At 40.6% G+C, this 21,824-nt stretch overlaps 1 protein-coding gene across 2 annotated transcripts in view; it reads right to left on the minus strand.

Moving 5' to 3' along the window:
* Positions 1-10,331, minus strand: part of klf7b (Kruppel-like factor 7b) — a 70,381-nt gene extending 60,050 nt beyond the window's left edge. For both annotated transcript variants that reach the window (XM_039818284.1, XM_039818285.1), the window contains exon 1: positions 9,853-10,331. In XM_039818284.1, the coding sequence (XP_039674218.1) occupies positions 9,853-9,954 (102 nt within the window). In that variant the 5' untranslated portion in view covers positions 9,955-10,331. The remainder of the gene's footprint in view (positions 1-9,852) is intronic.
* Between the last annotated feature and the right edge of the window lie 11,493 nt (positions 10,332-21,824).

The following is a 21,824-nucleotide window of genomic DNA, read 5'->3' on the forward strand; positions in this document are numbered from 1 at the left end:
GCCAAAGGTGACGCCTTGTTTTGTTTTGTCCGACCAACAGTCAACAACTTAAATATATTCAATTTACAATTATATAAAATGGGAAAGGAAAATAATGGGAAGGAAATATCCCCATTTGAGAAGCTGGAACCAGAGAATGACTGAAACGATTAATCAACTCAGTTGAACTAGTTGAACTTTATATGAACGCATAATGTGGATTTACATTACTTCTGCCAGCAAATCTACTCTCTCTCAGGAATTCCACCTTTGAGCTTTGAATACCACAACTATACTCTTAACCTGTTAAAAACACGCTAACTAAACTTCATGTAAATTAGACAGCCCTGCAGTTGTTGGAGCTGTGACAAAAGTCAGCCCCTGCTTACAGTCTTTGCTAAGCTAGGCTAAACACCTTCCTCTACCGAAGCCACAGAGATGAAACTGATATTGGTTTTCTCATCTGACAGCAGGTAATACAAGCACATTTCCTAAAATGTTAGACTTTACCTTTATACATTCCTAATAAATACAAAAAAAAACACAATAGCTGATAGCCACAGTGTGCTTGAAGCATGGAGAGATGAATGGATAAATCTCCTTGTAAACTGTAGTAATCGAGCTCCATGGTGAATAGTGCTGGAGAGTTGCCCTCCATAAAAAAAACACTCATCTTGATCAGGGCTATGGCTTTCACAGTATAAGCTCTCTCCATCATGAGTGCAGTTCATTTGTTCTGCTTTCCTGCTGCTGCAGTCTGACTGCTCACTTTCTTATCTAATCTCTGCCACCGTAGACTGAGTGCCTTATTCACTTACTGAATTATGGGTTCTCAGGCGAGTGTGTGTGTGTGTGTGTTTTACTCGAGTGATTTTAAATTATGAGGAGAAGACAATAACTGTGTGTGTGTTTGGGAAAACGATAAAGAAAATGAATGAATGCAGTGATTAGAGCGGCTCATATTGAGAATATTGGCACCAGCTCCCACACTGTAAGAAGTGAAGATGCACGTTTGTGACTAAAGGCTTCTGTTTTTACAGGTTTGACTTATTTTACAGCTTCAAATGTTTTTCAGTCTTTCTCTGGTTTGTGGTTGTCTCTGGACTATGATATCTTTATAAATAGCTATGTTAGTGAAATAGTGCCTCGTAATTATTTGCTTAAACATCATATTTTAGGACCTCCATCTATCTATTTTCAATAAAGCTTGTCCTGTTCAGAGTCACAGCATGCTGTAGTCAGTCCCAGCATGCAGTGGGCAAGAGGCAGGTCACACTGGACAAGTTGCCAGTCAATCACAGGGCTGACACATACAGACAAACTAGAGTTTCTATTAATGAACCGGAGCCTGGCGGGTACAGTTCGAAATGAAACAAGCAGCCAAGTGGTAAAAACCATATCAGCTTCCTAGTTGTAGGACAGCTACAATATCTCCCACTTGCTAAAAAGAATTACAAAAGTGTCAACAAAAGTGGGAAAAAGCTGCAAAACCATTATTGCTGGCACTTCTTCCATCTAAATAAAATTGGATATTAACAATTGATTTAGCTTAGGAGCAATGCATCATGTATCAGGTTTCACTTGTTAAACTTTGGCCTAGTCCACACGTACACTGGTATTTTGATAAACTGAGTTTTTCCTCCTTCGATAAAAAAAATAAAAAAATCTCATCCACACAAAGCAAGGTTTAAAAAAAACTCAGTCCACATGAAAACGTAAAAACACGCTATCAAGTGCTGTCAAGAGCATGCCAAACCAACAGGTGGTGATATAACCCTAACCGTTAAGCCATGTTGGCCAATCAGAATCCTGAAGATTCCGTTGAGGTCCGACCGGGTCTCGTCCATCTCGTGCAAAAACCGGCGACAATGGCGGCGAGTTCTGTGTCGTGGGAGTGTAGTCATAAGCAGTGACTTGCGGAGTATTGCATTCTGACACCTCTGTTCGGCAATATAATGGGAGAACTGTGTGCATGTATTTGTATATAGGTAACAAGCCCTGTTAGCACAGTTATTAGCAGCAATATCTTAGCTACGTCCGCCATTGCAGAGATTCGTCTCATGTAAACAAAAGGTGATAGCGGTGCACAATCTGATGTCAAACAAAGGAAACAACAGTGCGCACTCTGGCGTCACAAGCCAAAATCACTGTTTTTACCGGCTACACGACACCAATGCAGCCGGAGTTTCTAAAAATCTTCACCCTGGCAGGAGTTCTCAAAAAGGTTCGGTTTCAGTGACCTGATACTGCGTTTTCGTGTGGACAAAACGGCCTAACCGTATAGAAAGAGCTGCCGTTTTGAAAATATCTGCATTTGTGTGGACAGGGCCTTAATCTACGCTTAATTTATATTAATCTGGTGTGACTGTTAAAATCTTGGTAGTCTGCAGTAGGGCTGGGGAATATATCGCTATTATATCGATATCGATATATGAGGCTAGATATCGTCTTAAATTTTGGATATCGTAATATCATGATATGACACAAGTGTTGTCTTTTCCTGGTTTTAAAGGCTGCGTTACAGTAAAGTGATGTCATTTTCTGAACTTACCAGGCTGTTGTAGCTGTTCTATTATTTGCCTTTATACACTTAGTCATTGTATCCACATTATTGTTGATTAATTATCAAAACTCTCATTGTGTAAATATATTGTGAAAGCACCAATAGTCAACCCTACAATATCACCGCAATATCGACATTGATGTATTTGGTCAAAAAAATCGTGATATTTGATTGTTTCAGCTCTAGTCTGCAGGCGATGCAGCTGTTTGTCATTAGTGTTGGACAAGTGGAAGTTCAAGGACAGATGACCAAGTCATCAGGATTAATTCTAAAAGGAACATGAAGGATTGTGTGAAAATTTCATAGCAATCCTTTTAGTTGCTAAGATATTTCACTCGCGAAGTGTTGGACAGACATCACAGTCTTTAGAAGTGATGAAACATTAGCGGAGCCCAAAAGGAGGCTTCTACATTGTTTACTGACCAAACCTAAGAGCAGGCACCACCCTATTGCAATTTTTTATAAATTAACTTATTAATTGAATGAAGTTGTTTTTATTCATTTTCTTTTAATAAACTGGTTGATTAATTGGTTTATTGTTCCCGCACTAGAAATATATTGTAATACTGCCATACAATAATTTAAGTAGTAAAAGTTCCAGTTGATGAATTCAAGAAAGGTATATCTTCTGGTATTTGGATTACATAAGCAGCAGCTACATTCCTTCTTCTCTTCACCTCTCTTTGTCTTTCTCTGTGTCGCTCCCTCACTTTTCTGACGTGTCTTTTCTCTCCATTCCTTTGTTTATCTCTCTCATCGTCCTCTTTTTTTCATCTGCTATGACTGAGGAAGCAGCTGTGCGCCACAGACAATTACATAACTCTGTGTGTGCGTCTGTCATAATGCAGGACGGATGGCAAGATAGACAAGAGGAAGATTGCGTGATAAAAGGTCTTCTCTTTTCTGACTAACATTTACCTGCATTTATGCATCTTAGCTCGTGTATTGTGTCTACCAGTGTTTCCTTTCTCCCTCATTCTTTCCTCCACTTATCCACTCACCCCCACTCCCATCCCCTCCATCCCTACATGCAGAGTTACTGGGCTGTGAAATGGGGGGGTTTTTTTAAAAAAGGGGGGGGGCCCCCCCCCGGGGGGAGAGAAAAAAAAGAGGGCAAGGGAAAAACCAAGTTCATGCAGTGGTCCTTGCAGTAGGTTAACAGGTTACCAATGAGAAGAGAGGAAGGGGAAACAATGGACACTGTACATGAGAAGCTGCTCAGCCGGCTGAGTATCTTATGACTGTTACGATCAAAATCTTATTTCATCTATCGGTGTGCGAGTAGGACTGGGTCTCATTTTGAATACAAAACAAAACCCACTTTAAATACATGAAATACACCCCACTTCTAAATATACGGATCCCAGCAGAATCAATTTGTAAAAAGATCATCATTACAAAACCTGTACCTTGACTCTGACAAGGAATTTCAGTCCAAACTGTATATTAAATGGGTTTTGTTGTGAATTTTGTGAATTGATAGCAGCATTTTTGAAAAAAGTGCAAACTTGCTAGCTTTTTACATCACTTTACGATAAACTGTGGCAATCCTGTACTTGTAAGTCAGCAAGTAAAATGTGGTTGATCAAAGAATTCAATGATACAGAAGTATTTCCAGTGGGAGTAAACAAGAACTTTAAAAACTTTGGTGCATAAAAAATACTTGAGGAAATGTTTTTACCTAAATCTAACCTATAGTGTTTCCTCCCAGGGTGTGGCGCAAACCAACAAGCTATATAAGTCAAATGCTCAGGCTGAGTTAATGTGTTATTGATAGCTCAGATTAGGTGCAGGAGAGTGTTGGATTTGAAATGATGATTGTTGAGGAGATACACAGCTAAGTAAGAGTAAGCTCTGCCACAGGGCAAGGTTTGTATTTGACCTAGACTTTTAGCAGTAGTTGTGAATTGGATGATTTGATGTGAAAAATAGCAGTGATTGGTGAGATTTGTCAGTATCTCTTTTGCAGAACTACTGTGAGGATTGGACAAAAGTACATGCAATGGTTGAATCTGCAGTAGGTACAACACTGCCAGCATGCACTCTTGAGAAAGACGCAGGGCTGTCGGTTGCAGGCTTGTCAGGCCTAATGGAGACAGTGTACCGTATATCACAAACACAGAGCTGGTTGGTCTGGCATAGTGCTGTAACGACACCACAGCAAATAAATCAATCAGCTCGAAAAGAACTACAGACACAGAGAGAGTACATAAACCAAGAGACAAGATGAGAAAGAGACTCAGCCAGTTTAAAGCATCGTTAGGCTTCTAAGTGAGGCTGCTTACCTGCATGCAGTGTCCATTTACTGTATAGTATGAGTCTATAAATGCAGATACTGTATATCTGTATTCACAAGAACCTCATGAAACCTAAACCTCTGCTGCAGTTTTCATCTCCATCAACCGTTTATTGTCGCTGTCTATTTTCCCCTTTAGCTCATCAGACTTTGGCATGGCTCTGCTTTGAAATAAGTGGATTATATCTAATTGGGAAGTCTGGGTTTGCCATTTTATCCTTGGACACCACAAACACACACACACACACAGAAATCCCTAAAGCCCATCACATCATTCCAGACCTGCAAAGATGCAGCAATTATATGCAGAACATGGGCTCATACTGTCAGAGGCAACCAGGCTGATAGACAGGCGAGAAAGAGAGAGAGAGAGAGAGACAGTTAGAGTGTGTGTGTGCGCGTGTGTGTGTGTGTGTGTGTGTGTGTGTGTGTGTGTGTGTGTGTGTGTGTGTGTGTGTGTGTGTGTGTGTGTGTGTGTGTGTGTGTGTGTTTTCCACATGTTTAGCCATGATACAAAGCAGTTGATAAAAGAAGCCAGTACAAGGAAACAAAGACCAGGAGCATGATGCAGGGACAGACAGGAAAGATAAATAACACACACAAATCTGGTTGTTTGTTTGTGTGTGTGTTTGACTCAGTGTGTGTGTGTGTGTGTTTCTCTGTCTCTCTGACAGCAAACGGCCAATTACTGTCAAAAGTGGCGGGATGAGTCCTGCCAGACCATAGCTTTCCATTAGTGCATGCCAGCCGTGTGTGTGCGTGTGTGATGGAGTGAATGAGGGGATAGAGGGAGACAGAAGGAACAAGAGTGGAAAAAATGTGGATGTGCCTGGTCCCAGTGTGTGTATGTGTGTGTGTGTGTGTGTGTGTGTGTGTGTGTGTGTGTGTGTGTGTGTGTGTGTGTGTGTGTGTGTGTATGTGTGTGTATGTGTGGGTGTCTCTCCTCCCTCTGAGATTGCCCCCACTAGCGCAGATAAAATTGACAAAACATATTTTTCTTATAATCAGTTTTGGCCTTCCATCTACAATAACAACATTTTCCACTCGGAGTTTATATCAAAACCGCTCTCTCTCTGGAGAGTATAAAAACTTGTGTAATAGTTTGTGTGAGTAAAGTGGAAATTTTCTTAGAAGCTACATTTACAAATATGATGGGATACATCCAAAAGAAAGTAATATAGAAAATATTCTGACATTTTGGGTGCTGGTTGGATATCTTACCAGAATTCAGATGAGAAAATTGATATAAGTTTCATATCCGTGCATTCAACACAGAGACAGTTGCCAGATGTTGTTAGCCTAGCTTAGCACAAAGACTGGAAGCAAGGGGAAACTGCTTGCTTTCACTAAAAGAAGCTCCATCAGCTCGTCTTTACCTGTTGTATCTTGTTAGCTAGCAGGCAACAGCCACCAATACCACCAATACATCCAAGAACCCAACTGTTCATGGTCATGAAACAGCTCAAAATTAGCTGTTTGCTCATTAACCCAGAAGTCTTAGAAGAATTGATTTATTTCTGGCCATTTTGGGCAAAAGAACTCCACATCAAGAAGACACACCTTGACAGTTAGCTATTAGCAAAGCCTTCTTACAGGTCCAGGATTTACCAATGAGGATCCAAATAAACAACTAACTCTGAGACTGATATGTCTTCTCAGCCAATCACATAAAACAGCTGCTGTCATTCACTTTTGGTTTTATTGCCAAAACACGGTGTCACATACAGTAGCTGTCACATTTCAAACGATACCTTACAGTGTACTCTTATTTTAACTGGATTTGGCTGAAATATGTGCAGCTGTTGTCTGCAAATAAAAGTGTGGATAAACTGAGTGGAATTACTTTTCCCCCCAGCTCTACATTCCTGTCTCTCTGCACCGATTTAAACAGCTTTTCCAGCCATTCTGTGGAAAATGAGACATGACATCAAAACCTGAAACTCTATGAAACCTCTCAATCATTTACCAATATGATTACAGACAGAAAAAAATATGCTACAGGGGATGAAACTACGTGCTGTTTGGACTAAAAATAGGAGGAGGCAGAGTCAATTTGTGTCAGTAAGACAGTCAGGGAGGAGAGATGCAGTCTGGGCTTCATTCAGGACTATAAACACTAGGCATGGGCCGGTTATCGGTTTCAAGGTATATAGCGGTTTGAAAAAGTCACGGTTTTCTGTCATACTGTTCCTAAGGTAAAGTATGAGCTGTTTTTGTTTTTATGAGTCTTTGAGGACAGAAAGTGCAGTTTAGAAATCCCTTTCCCTGCCAGTGTGCAGTGTGTTTCAAAATAAAATACAATGGCCCTCATTTATCAACCTAACGTAGAAACCAGTGCAGATATGAGCGCAGAAATCATCTTACGACAGGCTTCATGGTGAGACGTAATCCGGCTAAGAAGCGGCACTTTTCCAAGGGGGTAAGCCTCTCTTCACAACGCATAGCTCCTATGGCGCTATTTTGATGCTACCTAGCTCTCACCCGCCGTTAGCATTCCATTGACTGCCATTCATTTTGACGTCACTTTGACAGCGAATAACTTTACATCTGAAGCGTTTAAAGACTCTAGAAACACGACAATGTGTAAAAGGCTCTGTATCTCACGTTTTGGCTCTGTAGCAGACGTTTTTGTAAAAAAAATAGGCTAGCGATTTTGTCATAAACACGTGACTTACTGTCGCATAGTAGAGGAATTACCGTACAGTACAGGAGAAGCTAGCAGGCTGTTTTGACTTAAATTCGCTGTTTATGTTTAATTACTAATGTTAACTAGCATTTTAGACAATAATTAGCCTGTGCCCATGTTATCTCCTTACATATACATACGCTCTCCGTCTCTGCAAGATTGGGAATGATTGAGATTTCTCTTGGCACAGCTACCAGAAGACTTACAACTTTCAGACAGGTTGCTCACGTCACATCTACGTCTTCAAGCTCAGTTGGAGGCTGCGCAGCACGCTCAGCCATCACCGGAAAAGTGCTTCTAATATCCTTCACTGGTCTCCGTCCAGAGCAACGGGATCTGTTGGTCCATTCTTATATACTGTCTATGGGTATCTCAGGTTCATTTGCACTAGTGTGTGTACTATTTGGCAGCCTGAAAACTGGTATTAAAGGCTGTAGAAAGAATGTGGAATGGAAAGAGATCACTGATGCGGTCAACATTGTTGCCGTTGTAAATCGGACTCCAGCTGAAGGTATTTAATTTATACATCCTTGACATATGTATGGTATAGTTCTAATAGTAATATAGAGGCTTATATTGCAATCTTTTTTATATTCAATTTTTGCTGAAGGTTATCAAACCTCAGAATCTCATACCGGCCCATGCCTAATAAACACCCATAGTCCAACCCTTTTGAATATCGAACCAGCACCATCTGAGTGGATTTTGTCCCATGCAGGGACCTATTGGGAGGCTTTGGTTTAATGAACATTAAATGGCATATAAAGGTGGCAACACACACTCACACATAAGGCTGAAATCGCTTCCAATTAACAGCTTATTTCTCAAGTTCAAAGGGGGGAAACTTTAGGGAAAATATTTGTCTCACCTGATACTCTTATTAAATTCTCATCTCTTTTGAGTCTATAAATGTTTTGAATTCTAATTCAGATTTTGAAACCTTTACTCTATTTGTGGAAACAGAAAAAGGCCAATGTCAATGTTATTTATCCCCACAGACCACAAAACGACCACGTGGTCGTGCCATACACAGAAAATCACCATAATTAGTACAGTTAATATTTTTCATGTCACACAAAGGTTATAAGACTGTGGGCTCTCATGCTCAGTAGTGTATGTTCAATAGTGGTTGATAATGCATAATTCAGCAGGATTATCTGCAAACAAACAGTGGCAGATGTAGATATATTATTTAAGAACAAGTCACTAGCTATTAAGCATGTGTCCATCTTCCATGGCCTGTGTGTGTGTGTGTGTCTGTGTGTGTCAGACTGAAAAACACTAAATCACTCCACTGTCACCTTCAGTCAGCTCTCACTCAGTTCTCAGTTCTATACCATGAAGTCTACAGTATCTTCATCCAATATAACAGGACGAATAAGCAATACAACCTTGATGGGAAGTTAAAGGAAAGCCTTTGTTTTTAAACTCTACAACCTCCTAAAACTTATGATATTCAGATTAAGGTAAAATATGCACCAAATAGGTCACCAAAACAGCTGAAATTTGATCCTCATTAGATCGACGTGGAGCCCTTAATGTCTCTCTCCTCTCTCCTCTCTCGTAAAGGATAGCAAGATTTTCAGTACCTGCCATTGCAGAGTTCTATCCAACAGCCTTTCATATTACCATTGGGGTGAATATGTGTGGGATAAGTAAGTGGTAAACCAGCTGAATTTGATCATTGACAGACCAAAGTCAAGCCAAAAAACTACCAACCTCTAAGTAAAAGCAACATTTTCAGCTTGACCATGGGAGTTTTCTTTTTCCCCCAGCAGCATTTAAAATGCTTTTTAGGTTTTGAGTCAAAATCGGAATATCATCATGGGGGATTTCACAGGACAACAGCGCCATGCTCCTGCTTTTACACTTATGCTTAAGGGGTTTAATAAACACTTAAGTATGTTTAAGGTATATTTAAGGGACCATTCGTTCATAGAAAGGGGCGTGTGCGAAAATGTAAATATTCTTCGAATTTTTTTTTACGCATTTTAAAATGCTGTTTGTCCATTAGTGCCATTAGTGCTTAGAGTATCTATATCCTCTCCTTTCTCTCTCTCTCTGTGTGTGTGTGTGTGTGTGTGTGTGTGTGTGTGTGTGTGTGTGTGTGTGTTCTCCTGTCAGCGGACCTCGCCGTGCTCCATGTGAGCGACAAAAAAACTAACGCAACTACACGGGGGCTACTGCTGCCGCTCCATGAGCGCTCTACTGATGCATAACACTAAAACCACACACATAGAAAACACCAACCAGCGCACACATGGCATTTCATCCCAGTTTCTAACCCCTTCAATTTCCCGGAAAAGAAGAGAAAATGCAGAATCTGACCTGCTGCCAGTTCTCCTCCAGGGAAGGCATCGCAGAGAAATAACCAGTGTCATGAACGAGTTGGAGTTCCTGGAAAATACTGTAATTCGCCAACACATCCATGCTTGATGCAAAAAAAAGGAAAAGTCAGTAAAGAAGTCCGGAATCCAAACGATAAAAACACACTTCTTCTTTCCTTCTTCCCAGACTTGTCAGGTTGAAAAACAAATGCTGGAAAAATCCCAGCCGATGCAGACGAGCGCACCTGAGCACTTTATTTAAAAAAGAAAAAAAGCTAACAGGAAAGAAATAGTTGATTATTTTATCTTTGCCAGTGCAATCCACTCTCCTCTCTGCTCGCTCAGTCACGCCTCTCTCCTCAGTCCGTGCTCGGGGGTGCCAGATCTATTTCCGCATTGCCAGATTGCCAACGGTCTCCGGACAAGCTGCCAGGTTGCCAGGTTTGCTCTTCCAGCAGCAGACTGGACCGCGCTGCAATCCAGGCGACCGGCGCGAGAGGGGAGGGAGGCAGGGGAGGAGCCACCTGTCAGTCAATTTCATGCGTGACCTAATAAGGTAAATAGGGTTGATGATGTCACTGGCGTCCAATTAAGGAGGCGCTGAAACTGAGTGAGCGGGCGGAGCTTTCAGCGATGCAGGGACGCTATTGGCTGCAGGAGGCTGTCAGTCCGGCCGTAGATGGCAGTGAGGGGTGAGTTATTTTTAGATGCCTATATAAAACCAGCAGCATTCCTGTCTCAGTCATTACAGGCTGCACAGGCAGAGAGGAGACAAACCATGAGCGCTGCTGCTGCGAGGAAACACAACAAGAAGATGTAAACAGTGTATAAATGTGCAGAAAAAAAATCAGCTGAGCGTCAGAAGCAGCAGCAGTGATGTTGGAGATAAAATGCTGTGTTGTTTTTCTGAGGTGTGACAGCGTCACCTCAGAGACTCCTCCATGTGGTTTCCATGTGCTCATGTCTGTGTGGAGAGCAGGGGTGCAGTGGAGGGAAGAGCTCAACAGGAATCCTCCCACCTGTTCAGTTTACAAGACTTTATTCTCCTTTTGTTCATTTACGGAGTACAAATGCATTCACATTCATTAGCATATTTTGTTGCCTCACTATACATATATATCCTCTGAACTTGAACTCTCACTGTTGCCAAATGTCACTGTATAAACTAACACACACCATGTACCAATGATCAGTGATGGAAGAAGAGTTCAGATACTCAACTTATACCACACTAAGTAAAATCAATTCCAAATTCTACTTAAGACATAATTAAATGTACTTGGTTACTTTCCATATCTGCTAATGATAGCAACATTGCAGGAAATGACAGAAGATGTGAAACTGTGCAGTGTTAAAATGGGGAAACTTACAAATAGCCAATCACTCAAACCATGATATATAGAAGGGGTGTAATAGTGATTAAAAAAAAAATCCATGTTTAACAAGTTTTTGGTCCAGCAAAATGTCTTAAAGAAACACAGATGATAACATTTGTGTCATTTATTGTAAAACATGTTAACATTAAATTGTGGCTCATTAGCCATAAGTCTTGCTGTAAACAGTGAGACACTTAAAGCTTTAGTGCATAACTTTTTGATATTAATGAACGTATGTTACATTTAAGCCATTGCCAAATGAGTTGCTTCAATGCTAATTAAGATTAAGCTAATTGTCATCTCAACACAACTCTCTCTGTATTTCTCAGTATGGCTATGTTCAGAAGATTGTGTCATCCGGCGACTTACGCGCCCAGAAACTCGAATGAAGATAATTACCGCTTCTGAAGAGTCCTTCATGTAATTTTAATCCTCTCTGTCCTCCTTGTTTACTAGCAACTGCGTGGAGGAGGGGTGGGGGTGGTGTGCGATCACAGAAGGCTTGTATCATGTGGACACGCTGAGAGTTTTGTTGTCATTTCTTAGAATTACACATGGGGGTGACAGAAACTACCCACTATAGCTTTAACGTAGTCATGTAAATAAGACACAACAAACAAAATGTAAGTAATGCTCCATCATAACCTGCACACTTGATATGTTTACTCAGACTTAGGCTATGTAGCCCTGGTGAGAGTGACTGCAGCTTGTGTTCCATTCTACAGGAGACATTAAACACATTTGGGTGATGCTGTCCCAATGCTTTTCAGATATGTATACAATTTCAGTTCAAAAATATCAGCACACAGTTTTATGACGATTCACCACTCCTGTACGTGACCTCTGAGGCTCATCCAGCTTTGACTTCTTATTGGTGTTCACCATATTGACGACACTTAACTATATGAGCAATAGATCAGGAGGCTAACCAAAATAGCATGGTTTAGCTAACACAGACATCAACAGATACAAAGCTTTCCAAAACTTGAACTTTAGATGTTTAGCATGTGTTAAATACCTTAGCTGTATTAGGCTAATTCAACAGTGGCCAATGGGTTCATAGGGTGTACCAAAAGTAAAGAAAGTCACGTATCAAACCGGACATTATGTTTCGAACAACTAAAGGAAAATGCACATACTGTTACAGTCCTATTATATATTTCACCTTGGTTCCAGTTTAACATCACTTTCACTGCAAAAATGCATCGTGATTTAGTCAATTATTGATAACCAAAAATCTAATTTTCCTCTTCTCCCAATACAATTTTGATTTAAACAAGAATCAAGTGTCTTGAAATAAAATTATTGGACACATTTTAAAATAATCTCACTCAGTTTTCTGTTTTGATGACATTTAGTTTGGTGTTTTGGAATTTTTAGAAGTCATTATATATGATATATGATTTAACATTCTGATAGTTTACTGTATGTCTAAATTATGTTCTGTAAATATAGTGTCTTAAAGAGAACAAGACAGACAGACAGACAGACAGACAGACAGACAGACAGACAGACAGGATGATTCCTCTGTTAGGTTTCTAGAGAGTCATGTAGCCTTTTAAAGGATCAGATGTCAGAAATAATTTCCAACAGGTTCTCAAAACGTTTTGACGGGCTGCTGAGTTGTATTAAACCAATATTGGTAGATTCTTACAAGATTGGGTCTGTAGTTTCTCTGCACCCATCTTCCCCTCTTCACTTTCTTCTCATCTTTATTGTCTATTTAGCTAAATTCCCACTTTTCCTCATTCTTTCCAACCTTCATTCCACCGCCCTTTCTTCTTTTCTGCTCCTTTCTTCTTGACCCTCTTCCTCACCTCTTGCCATCTTGTCTTTCGTTCCTTCTTTATTTCCTTTTCATTTCTTTGATTCTGTTATCCCTTTACCATTTATTTTCACACAATTTTTTTTTATTCTTTACTTTTGCTTTCACTTGTTTTTATTCTTTCTTCAATTTTCATTTATTTCCTTTTTGGTTCTTGCTAGAAACAAGTTATTTCTTCTTTGTTCAGTTCACTTTTTTTAATCACTATTTTTTTATTTGTTCCTGTAACCTACCTCCACCTCCTGACCAGTGTGACTGACATAAACCACACATTCAGTCACTCTTACAGATGACATGATTAGGATTAATGTGGATACAATTAAGTTAGCTAATCATTTAATCTAAATACATGACACATTTATTCTAATACTGCTGAGCTCTGCCAGTGGAGCTTTCAACCCCAGAGGGTTAACGGTCAAAATTTGAAACTCAAATGTGATGTTCCAGACAACACTGGTTTGATTTTGACTAAAACCTGGACGGTGATGCATTCTGACACTTTGTTTAGCATTGAACAAAAAGCCTCTACTGATGGAGGTGGTGTTAAAAGCTCAAAATGTAATCCAAGAGACATAGAAGTTAAGAGACAAAGTGTCTGGGGAAGAACACAATACAATAATAATTTTTTTTCTGCCTTTAATGTCCTTACTTATTTTCATCTGAATAAGTATGAATCTAAACCGTAGGAAGCAGAGCTGGCTACATGCAAAAATATGTCTAATTACTGTATGCTTCCACCTATCTGTCTCTTATGTAAAAGCCACATGATGTGTAGCAAAACAGTGACAATCTGTGTGTTACTGAGTTAACACTTGCTTCGTGTTGTTCTATCTCTCTTTCTCTCTCTCTCTCTCTCTCTCTCTCTCTCTCCTCTCTCATCCCCCAGGAGACACACTGTTGGTCTCTGAGGAAAACGAGGGCCAGATGGCTTCTAGATCGTCTGTTTCTGGACATTTTCCCCATTGATTTTTACAGCTCAGTCTGCCACTAGAGGAACAGAGGAAGGATAAGAGGAAGGAGGGAGTCAGGAAGGAGATGGTGAAAGTGTGTGTGTGTGTGTGTTTGTTGTGGGGGTGGATGGTTGAGAGTATGGATCAATACTAATACTGAGTGCCTATAAGAGGCCCTTAACACACTCACATGCAACATCTTTGTGAGATTCAACATTAAAGTATAAAACAATCATCATGTTTTATTCTTATAATTTCAATTCACTCAGTACCAGTACTGTGGAATTATGTATCCCACGGCAGATCTAGGAGAGACCCGCCCTACTAAGCAGCTTGATTGGTTGGGGTTACACAGAAATTCCATCAACTGCGGAAAAGCTGCGGATCGGCTCCGTGCTCCGCTGTCCTTCAATACCCACCGGATCCGGATTTGTTGCGTAACGGCTGCGGCCATGACTGACAGCTGTAGTCACGAGGACCCACGACAATTTTTTTAGTTGATACTTAGCAAAAACCCCTTTGTTCTTTCAGAAATATGTGCTCATTCATGTGTAATTACTACCACCGACTTCCACCGAAGTATTCTCGTAAGCGTAGAATCTGCCATTCAGAATCATTCAGAATACATACGAGCGAGTCGCACGAATGACGGCCGCCATGTAGCGCCTCCATCTTTAAAATACATTAGCCAAAGAGGGACATACCTCTGCTTTTCGCGCTTTTACAGTCAGTGGCACTGTGACGAATGCTAGGAGGAGATTACTCGCCAGGGAAGCGAAAAAGAGAATTAAAACGACAACACAACAGGCAAAGCAACAAGACCAAAGTTAATATTGGAGTGGCTAGAACAGCTGCTTGTAAATGACGGCGATACTAAGAGGTAATTTTGAGTTCAGCCACCGTAGGAGTTAAAACTCGCTTGGAATGGGAAGGGCTAGAAAGTAATATTCAATTTAACCGCTAGATGGGAGAAATTCTTACACAATGTAGCTTTAAAAGACAAAAAAGCCCTACAACAAATATGAATGCTACTTCAACTACTCCAGCTACTACTACATTTACCACTACAACTGACTTTTTCTACTCTTACTGCTATTACTACTACAATTGTGAATGCTACGATGACAATGACAACTACTGCTACAGTACCATTGTTACTAATAAAATGACTATTTCCTCCTCTTTTTCCACAATAACTACTACTACTGCTATTATCATCAATACTACTATAGTACCATTAGTACAACCATTACCACTTCTACATCAACTCTTTGTTTTTCTTTTACCCTGGACTCTGCTTTTCTTTCTTTTTTGTCTCCTCTGTTGTTGCAAATAAAGATCGAGGGGAATTATAAAAAAAACACAAAGAGGATTAAGAGAAGAGAGAAAGAATTTTACAGTAAAGTGCATCTCCATTACTCCATTGTCTCAGTTTCTGACTAAAACCACCAAACACCATAAGAGGAGAACATATAAAAGCTTTGTGTGTGTGTGTGTGTGTGTGTGTGTGTGTGTGTGTGTGTGTGTGTGTGTGTGTGTGTGTGTGTGTGTATGTGTGTATGTGTGTATGGTTGTGTGTGTGTGTGTGTGTGTGTGTGTGTGTGTGGTGGTGTGCCTCCCACAAAACCTTTTAAAATCTGGGCATCAGTACCAGCTCCACACTCACTCAGTGTTGTAATCTTATTATTGTGTTGTGTTGTTTTGGCACTGAGAAGGACTGGAGGAAGAGAGGAGGAGAGGAAGGGTGGAGGAGAGGAAAATTATTTCATCATCTAATCAGGGCTGGAACTTCAGGATGTTAAACTGGAAATTAGGATGACATTTCTAGTTTTTACTTTTCAAGAATACTGTATCTAATGTGTTGTTTTTATGTTAATCAAAAAAACTATTCAGTTGTTTTCTCTGTTGTTTGGTTAATATGGAACCACATTTAATTATGAAGACATGGTAAAAACAAAGTGGCAATGAAAGTCAACACAGAAAGATAAGAGCATATAAATGTAAAATAATCACAGGATGAAGTGATTATTTACAACAAGCTTCTAGTCCCATAAACTCTTAGTATCATCCTGGGAATGGTAATCTTTAGATGGAACCATTTGTGTTTGCACATATAATCATTATATTCTTGCTTCAGCAACTCAAACAAGCCCTTCTCCTGGTTTAGAAAAATATGCTGGCTCTGTTCCTCAGAAACAAACAGGCATGTAAACATCGTATCCGGCTTTCTGATCAATGTCTGCTGCAGTATCTATGCAGGTGCAACCCAAATCAGTTTTTTAATCTTCAACACGTCTGCACACCGTCGAGCCTTTTTCAGCTCCACTGGCTGATGCAGAGCCCCAAGGCTTTGTGAATGTTTCAATTACTCACATTCTATTTTAATTATTTTTGGCTTGAGAAAACTAACAGTTGGAGGAAAGGGGTGTTTAGATACAATATGTGAGAGGCTGACTGAAGACATCTGAGGTGTTCAGAGTGTTTCGTAGTCAGGATGGTGGCAGATATTGATGACGGCAGCAAGACATCTTCATGCTCCACTTTAACTTCTGTAAGGAAACTGCTACACCCAACCAGGGGTGTCGGACTGGTGGGGAGGGACTGAGTACCCAGGGCCCAAAAAGATGCTAGAATGAATAGCTGTGGATGCGGGGAGGGGCCCATAGAAAATGCTTTTCTACAGGGCCCAGAATGTTGTGCTACGCCCTTGCACCCAAAACAAATTAACTATTTCCTTCAAAATACAATTTTTTTTAGTATTGACAATAAAAACACATAAAGACTTATCCGCAATGTTGACTGTCCTGATTCTAGTTATACAAATTTAGTTTCTTAATGGGATATACAGGCAGCATCTGAATGAAAACGCCAACAAGTAGCATCCTTCAACTATGCAGACTGTCAACTATAACAACAACAAGACTGGGACAGTAAGTTTTAACAGTCAAAACCTATTCATATTTCTCCCAACAGTCATAATGTGTGTCCCTACCTCGAATTTCCAATTAAAAAAATAGGTCAGACTGTCAAAATCTGTGCAACCCAGTGGGCTTGGGATATCACTATACTATGCATACAAATATACTCATTGAGCAAAGAATGCAGTCATAGTTCAAGTCTTTTTTAGGCTTTTGGCCAGCCTAAAAAAGTTTTTAAGACAAAAAAACTGGAGCAACTGAGCGGAGTGGGACCCTTAAGGCCTGAGCTGTCTCCTGCCTCCACAGAACATCACAAACACAAAGTCCTCCTCCCTGCAAGTGCACGAAAACCTCAATCAAGGTGGACAACCCACCAAACAATACACAAACTCCCTCCGTCTCTCTGGCCCTGACAGGAGGAGACGACACAGACACCATGTTCTGCTGCAAGAGTCACAGCTGGATCACTGAGCTGGACATCAGGATGTAGCAGAACATTTCCGTCTGCCCGAGAGAACCAGAGGTGAAACCACAAGCTGTGAACCATGAGCAACATGGTGGATCAAAGTCCTCAAAATAACACAGGAACAACTCTGCATGCACAGCACAGTAACAGAGATGGAAAAACACAGAATTGTAGTGTTCAGTGGGCCGGTTGTAATAGTAAAATACATCTCATTGCTTTCTCCATGTGTTCTCACAACGTCCTGATTTTGAGGGCAACAAGTTTTTTTCACCTTCACATAATGGTTAAATTGAGGCCAGAGCTCAGTGAGTAGGTCATGGAAACATTTGGTCTGATTTACAGACACCACTGACTGTAATAAGACATTTGTCTTTGGCCCATCTGTCAGTTCATAAAACCATAACAAAACACTAACACATGCATAATCAAAAGGAATGTTTAGGTCTTAACACATTTTACACAATATTAACTGATTACAGTTGCTTTAGTTTTATTTACTTATTTTTTAAATCTTCAAATCCTGGAACATATGCTACATATTGGCCATTAATAAAGAATATGTGTGTTATCATGAATCAGTGGTGAAGTACTGCACTTAACTTGCGTTTTTCCACTTTATACTTCAAGAGAGAAATGTTTTACTTTATACTCAACTACATTTATTTTACCGATTGCTTGGCCTGTGGTATTGCTGCTTGCAGAATTCTTCAAAACCAAATTGTACACCAAAATTATTTACAGAAGGAACCCAAACCAATTAATATGCAATTCCACTGTATAGCCTACTACCGACTTACAGTGTAGGCTACTTCTACATCAGAGGAAGACATTGTACTACTATATTTACCTGACAGACAACGTTGCAGATTCAGAAAGTAATCACAAAATATCACAATGACAATGTGGAGTAATCAGACATTAGCCTCATAGACTCATGGCAGTGTGCTAACCACCCGGCCCGTTATGAGAGTCAATCAGCACATACGTATCTGCGTTAATCAACCGTATGGTCGTTAACGAATTTAACATTTCAGCAGCGGTGTTCATTTCCATACAGGTTTAGTGGCTTGACGGTTAACGGTGAAGTATGGCTTTGATTCGCGGGGTATTTTGACAACGGTAATGTTATTAGTGTTGTAAGTTAGCAGTAGACTTAATTAACCCGGGGTGAGTCTGATGAAAAGTGCTGTGTCTGCCCGGTTCAGCTCTGAGATTTTCTTGCATGGCACAGCGCTGTGAAGGACTAATCTCCGAGATTATGTTATGTTCTGCCAGCTCACAGCAATAGCAGGAAAAGAATAAAAAGGCTGTAACACCCCCCCACCTCCCCGCTGTTGTAAAGCGTTGTGCATTTGGCATCTGCGTGTGATGTGCAGGTTACCTTCCCTCCAAACACAGACACACATATATGATACGTCTCGCTTTATTAGACAGAGCGTGATGCCACTTATAGGCAGGCTATCTGTCAGCCACTTGTTGTCTGTAGTTGGTTGTGCTTTGCATGTGTGGGATTCTGAAACGTCCTTAAATTCGGGAATTGTCGTTTGTTTATTCAAAGTCAAAGACAGTGCAACTTTGCACACTTTTGTTGGTCCGAGGTGTATGTCACATTTTAGCTGCCAAAGCTCCGCTGCTTTCTGGTTCACAGTGTGAGAGGGGGAGTGGCCAGAGGCTAGAGCTTCTTTTACCTATGTATTTAACGATATCTTTTGCATTTCTAATCCAAACAACATCAAACTTGGCACTGCACTTACTCGTGCCCGTAGCGTGTCAAGTTTGAAATCCATCGGACTAACGGTTCGAGAGATATGCGCATAACACACATACGCACACACACACAGACAGACAGACAGACAGACGTTCCTGCAATTTATAGATAGATAGATAGATAGATAGATAGATAGATAGTAGATAGATAGATAGATAGATAGATAGATAGATAGATGTTGCAAAAACTTCTGTACTTTTATCTAAGTAATATTTAATTGCAGGACTTTCACTTGTAATTGAGTATTTTTATAGAGTGGTATTGCTACTTTTACGCAAGTGAGCTATTTTAAGATAATATAAATACAATCTACTAATACTTCTTCCTCCACCACTGTCATGGATGCCCCATTAGGTTGAAAAACCTAACACTGACAACACTGGGACTGACATCACAACGGCATTGTGTGGCCTCTTTAACCCTCGTATTATGTTGAAAAAAAATGACATTGATGATGTTACGGGTCAAAATGACCCGTACAGTGCAAATACACTCAAAACCAACTTTTTTTCCTCATCACAAACATTTTTTTTACCAATTATTTAGTGAAAATATTTCCGGTATACACTTGCATATTCCATGCATAGTAGCTAGATTTGGCATCCTAGGATGCCCATATTTTGATGCCATACTTGGCAGGCTTGTTGGGCATGTACTGTCAGAAGGGACAGCGCCCCCTGAATGGAACAAGGTGTTCATCTACAGTGACATGGGGACCAGGATTGTACAAGACAGGTACAATTTTGACCCATTCATCCCATACATCTCTGATCTCAGCTAGTTTGTCTCTTTCACTCGACCAGCTCTGGTGTTGCGGAACACCCAAGCTTTCGTATGAATTGACTCCAAAGACATTGTTGCTAGAAATATCGGCCTTCCACTCTCATCATTCCACAGACTGACAATTGCTTCTCCCTTTGACTTGTACACTCCAGCTAATACTATTCAATTTTATTTTATTTATAGTATCAAATCATAACAAGTTATCTCGAGACACTTTACAGATAGAGTCGGTCTAGACCACACTCTATGAATTCCAAAGCCCCAACAATTACAGTAATTCCCCCAAGAGCAAGCATTATCAGTGGCTGTTGCTACAGTGGCGAGGAAAAACTCCCTTTTAGGAAGAAACCTCGGCAGACCCAGACTCTTGGTAGGCGGTGTCTGACGGGCCGGTTGGGGGTGTGATGAACAGTGGCGATAATAGTCACATTAGAGATAATGGAACAGTGACTTTGAGGTAGTCATGGAAGTTCATGTCATAGCAGGGCACATTGTGTCGTACTGAGTAGTGCAGTCTCCAATACCGGATCCTGACTACTCTGTGCGTATGAACATCACAGCAGGGTGTTGCGGGATGTAACGTGGTTGGGATATGAAGAGATGAAATGGTGATTGAATATCATCAACTAGTGTGGCAGAAAATCTTGTGGGGCTTGGAGTCATCTTGATGACAGTCTGCCTTGGCGTCAGTGTTTTGATGTTGACCATTTTATGTTAGCATCTTTAGCTGTCCATGTTGAGGATGATTGCTGCCCATTGTTTTCAGCTAATGTATACTACACCAGACTGGTCCCCTGAATCCTCTTCATCATAGGAAAATTCACAATCCGGATCGTCAATAGCATCGACACACACACACACACACACACACACACACACACACACACATACACCCCACACACACACACACACACACACACACACACACACACACACACACACACACACACACACACACACACACACACACACACACACCTAAATGGGTGTTGAAAGTCTCCGGGTCAAAATGACCCGCAACATCATCTTTGTATACAAACTCTGAACAGACATTCCACTACACATCAGTGTGTCCAGATTTTATGAACAAGTTCATGACCCTAAATGAGGAAATGTCATACAATGTCATGGAGAAAAAGATAGGTTAACCAGTATTTTGGTCAACACAAAAACGCAAATGGGTCAAATTGACCCTTAACATAATATGAGGGTTAAGATCGCAAGTTTGGGAAAACTTTGGTTTCCCAGTCAGTTACAGTAGTACAGGCAAGAGAGTGGTGGATAAGATGAGGTCTGTGTCGGCGTTGTTCAGCAGTTGGTATGTGAGTGGAAGTACATCTAACATGCTAACGCATATCCGATGGCATCACCCAGATGTGCCAATCACTGGAACGAGACAAAAAAACTTCTCCCTACAGTGCTTAACCAGCCTTTAAATACAAATACAAATAAGGTAAAAAAAAAAATCACTGAAGCAATCGGAATTTACATGTCATCTTCAATGTCCCCATATTCACTCGTAGAGGAACCTGGCTTCAAGTATTGGCTGTATGTACTCAAATCTCATTACAACATGCCATCCCGTCCACACATGAGGCAAACTGTAGTCCCTTCAATATACAACCAAACACGGACGTTGATGGTTGTCAGCTGCACCCTCTGTTTCACTAACTGATGGTTGGACTTTGCGTGCTACGGAAAGCTATCTCACGGTGACTGCTCATTTTATTGACTGAGTGGGAAATTAAAGCGTCAGTTCCACAGACGCGGCCCCTGTATGAGCAGCACACAAGGACTCACCTAGCGCAGAGCTTCTCAGGAGGTCGTGGCAGAGTGGAAACTAGAAAGGTATGCCTGTCGCACTTAATAGCAAGAATACTTTCTTTT

This window comes from Perca fluviatilis, chromosome 12 (assembly GCF_010015445.1).
Source record: "Perca fluviatilis chromosome 12, GENO_Pfluv_1.0, whole genome shotgun sequence".
In the NCBI taxonomy this organism is placed as follows: Eukaryota; Metazoa; Chordata; class Actinopteri; order Perciformes; family Percidae; genus Perca; species Perca fluviatilis.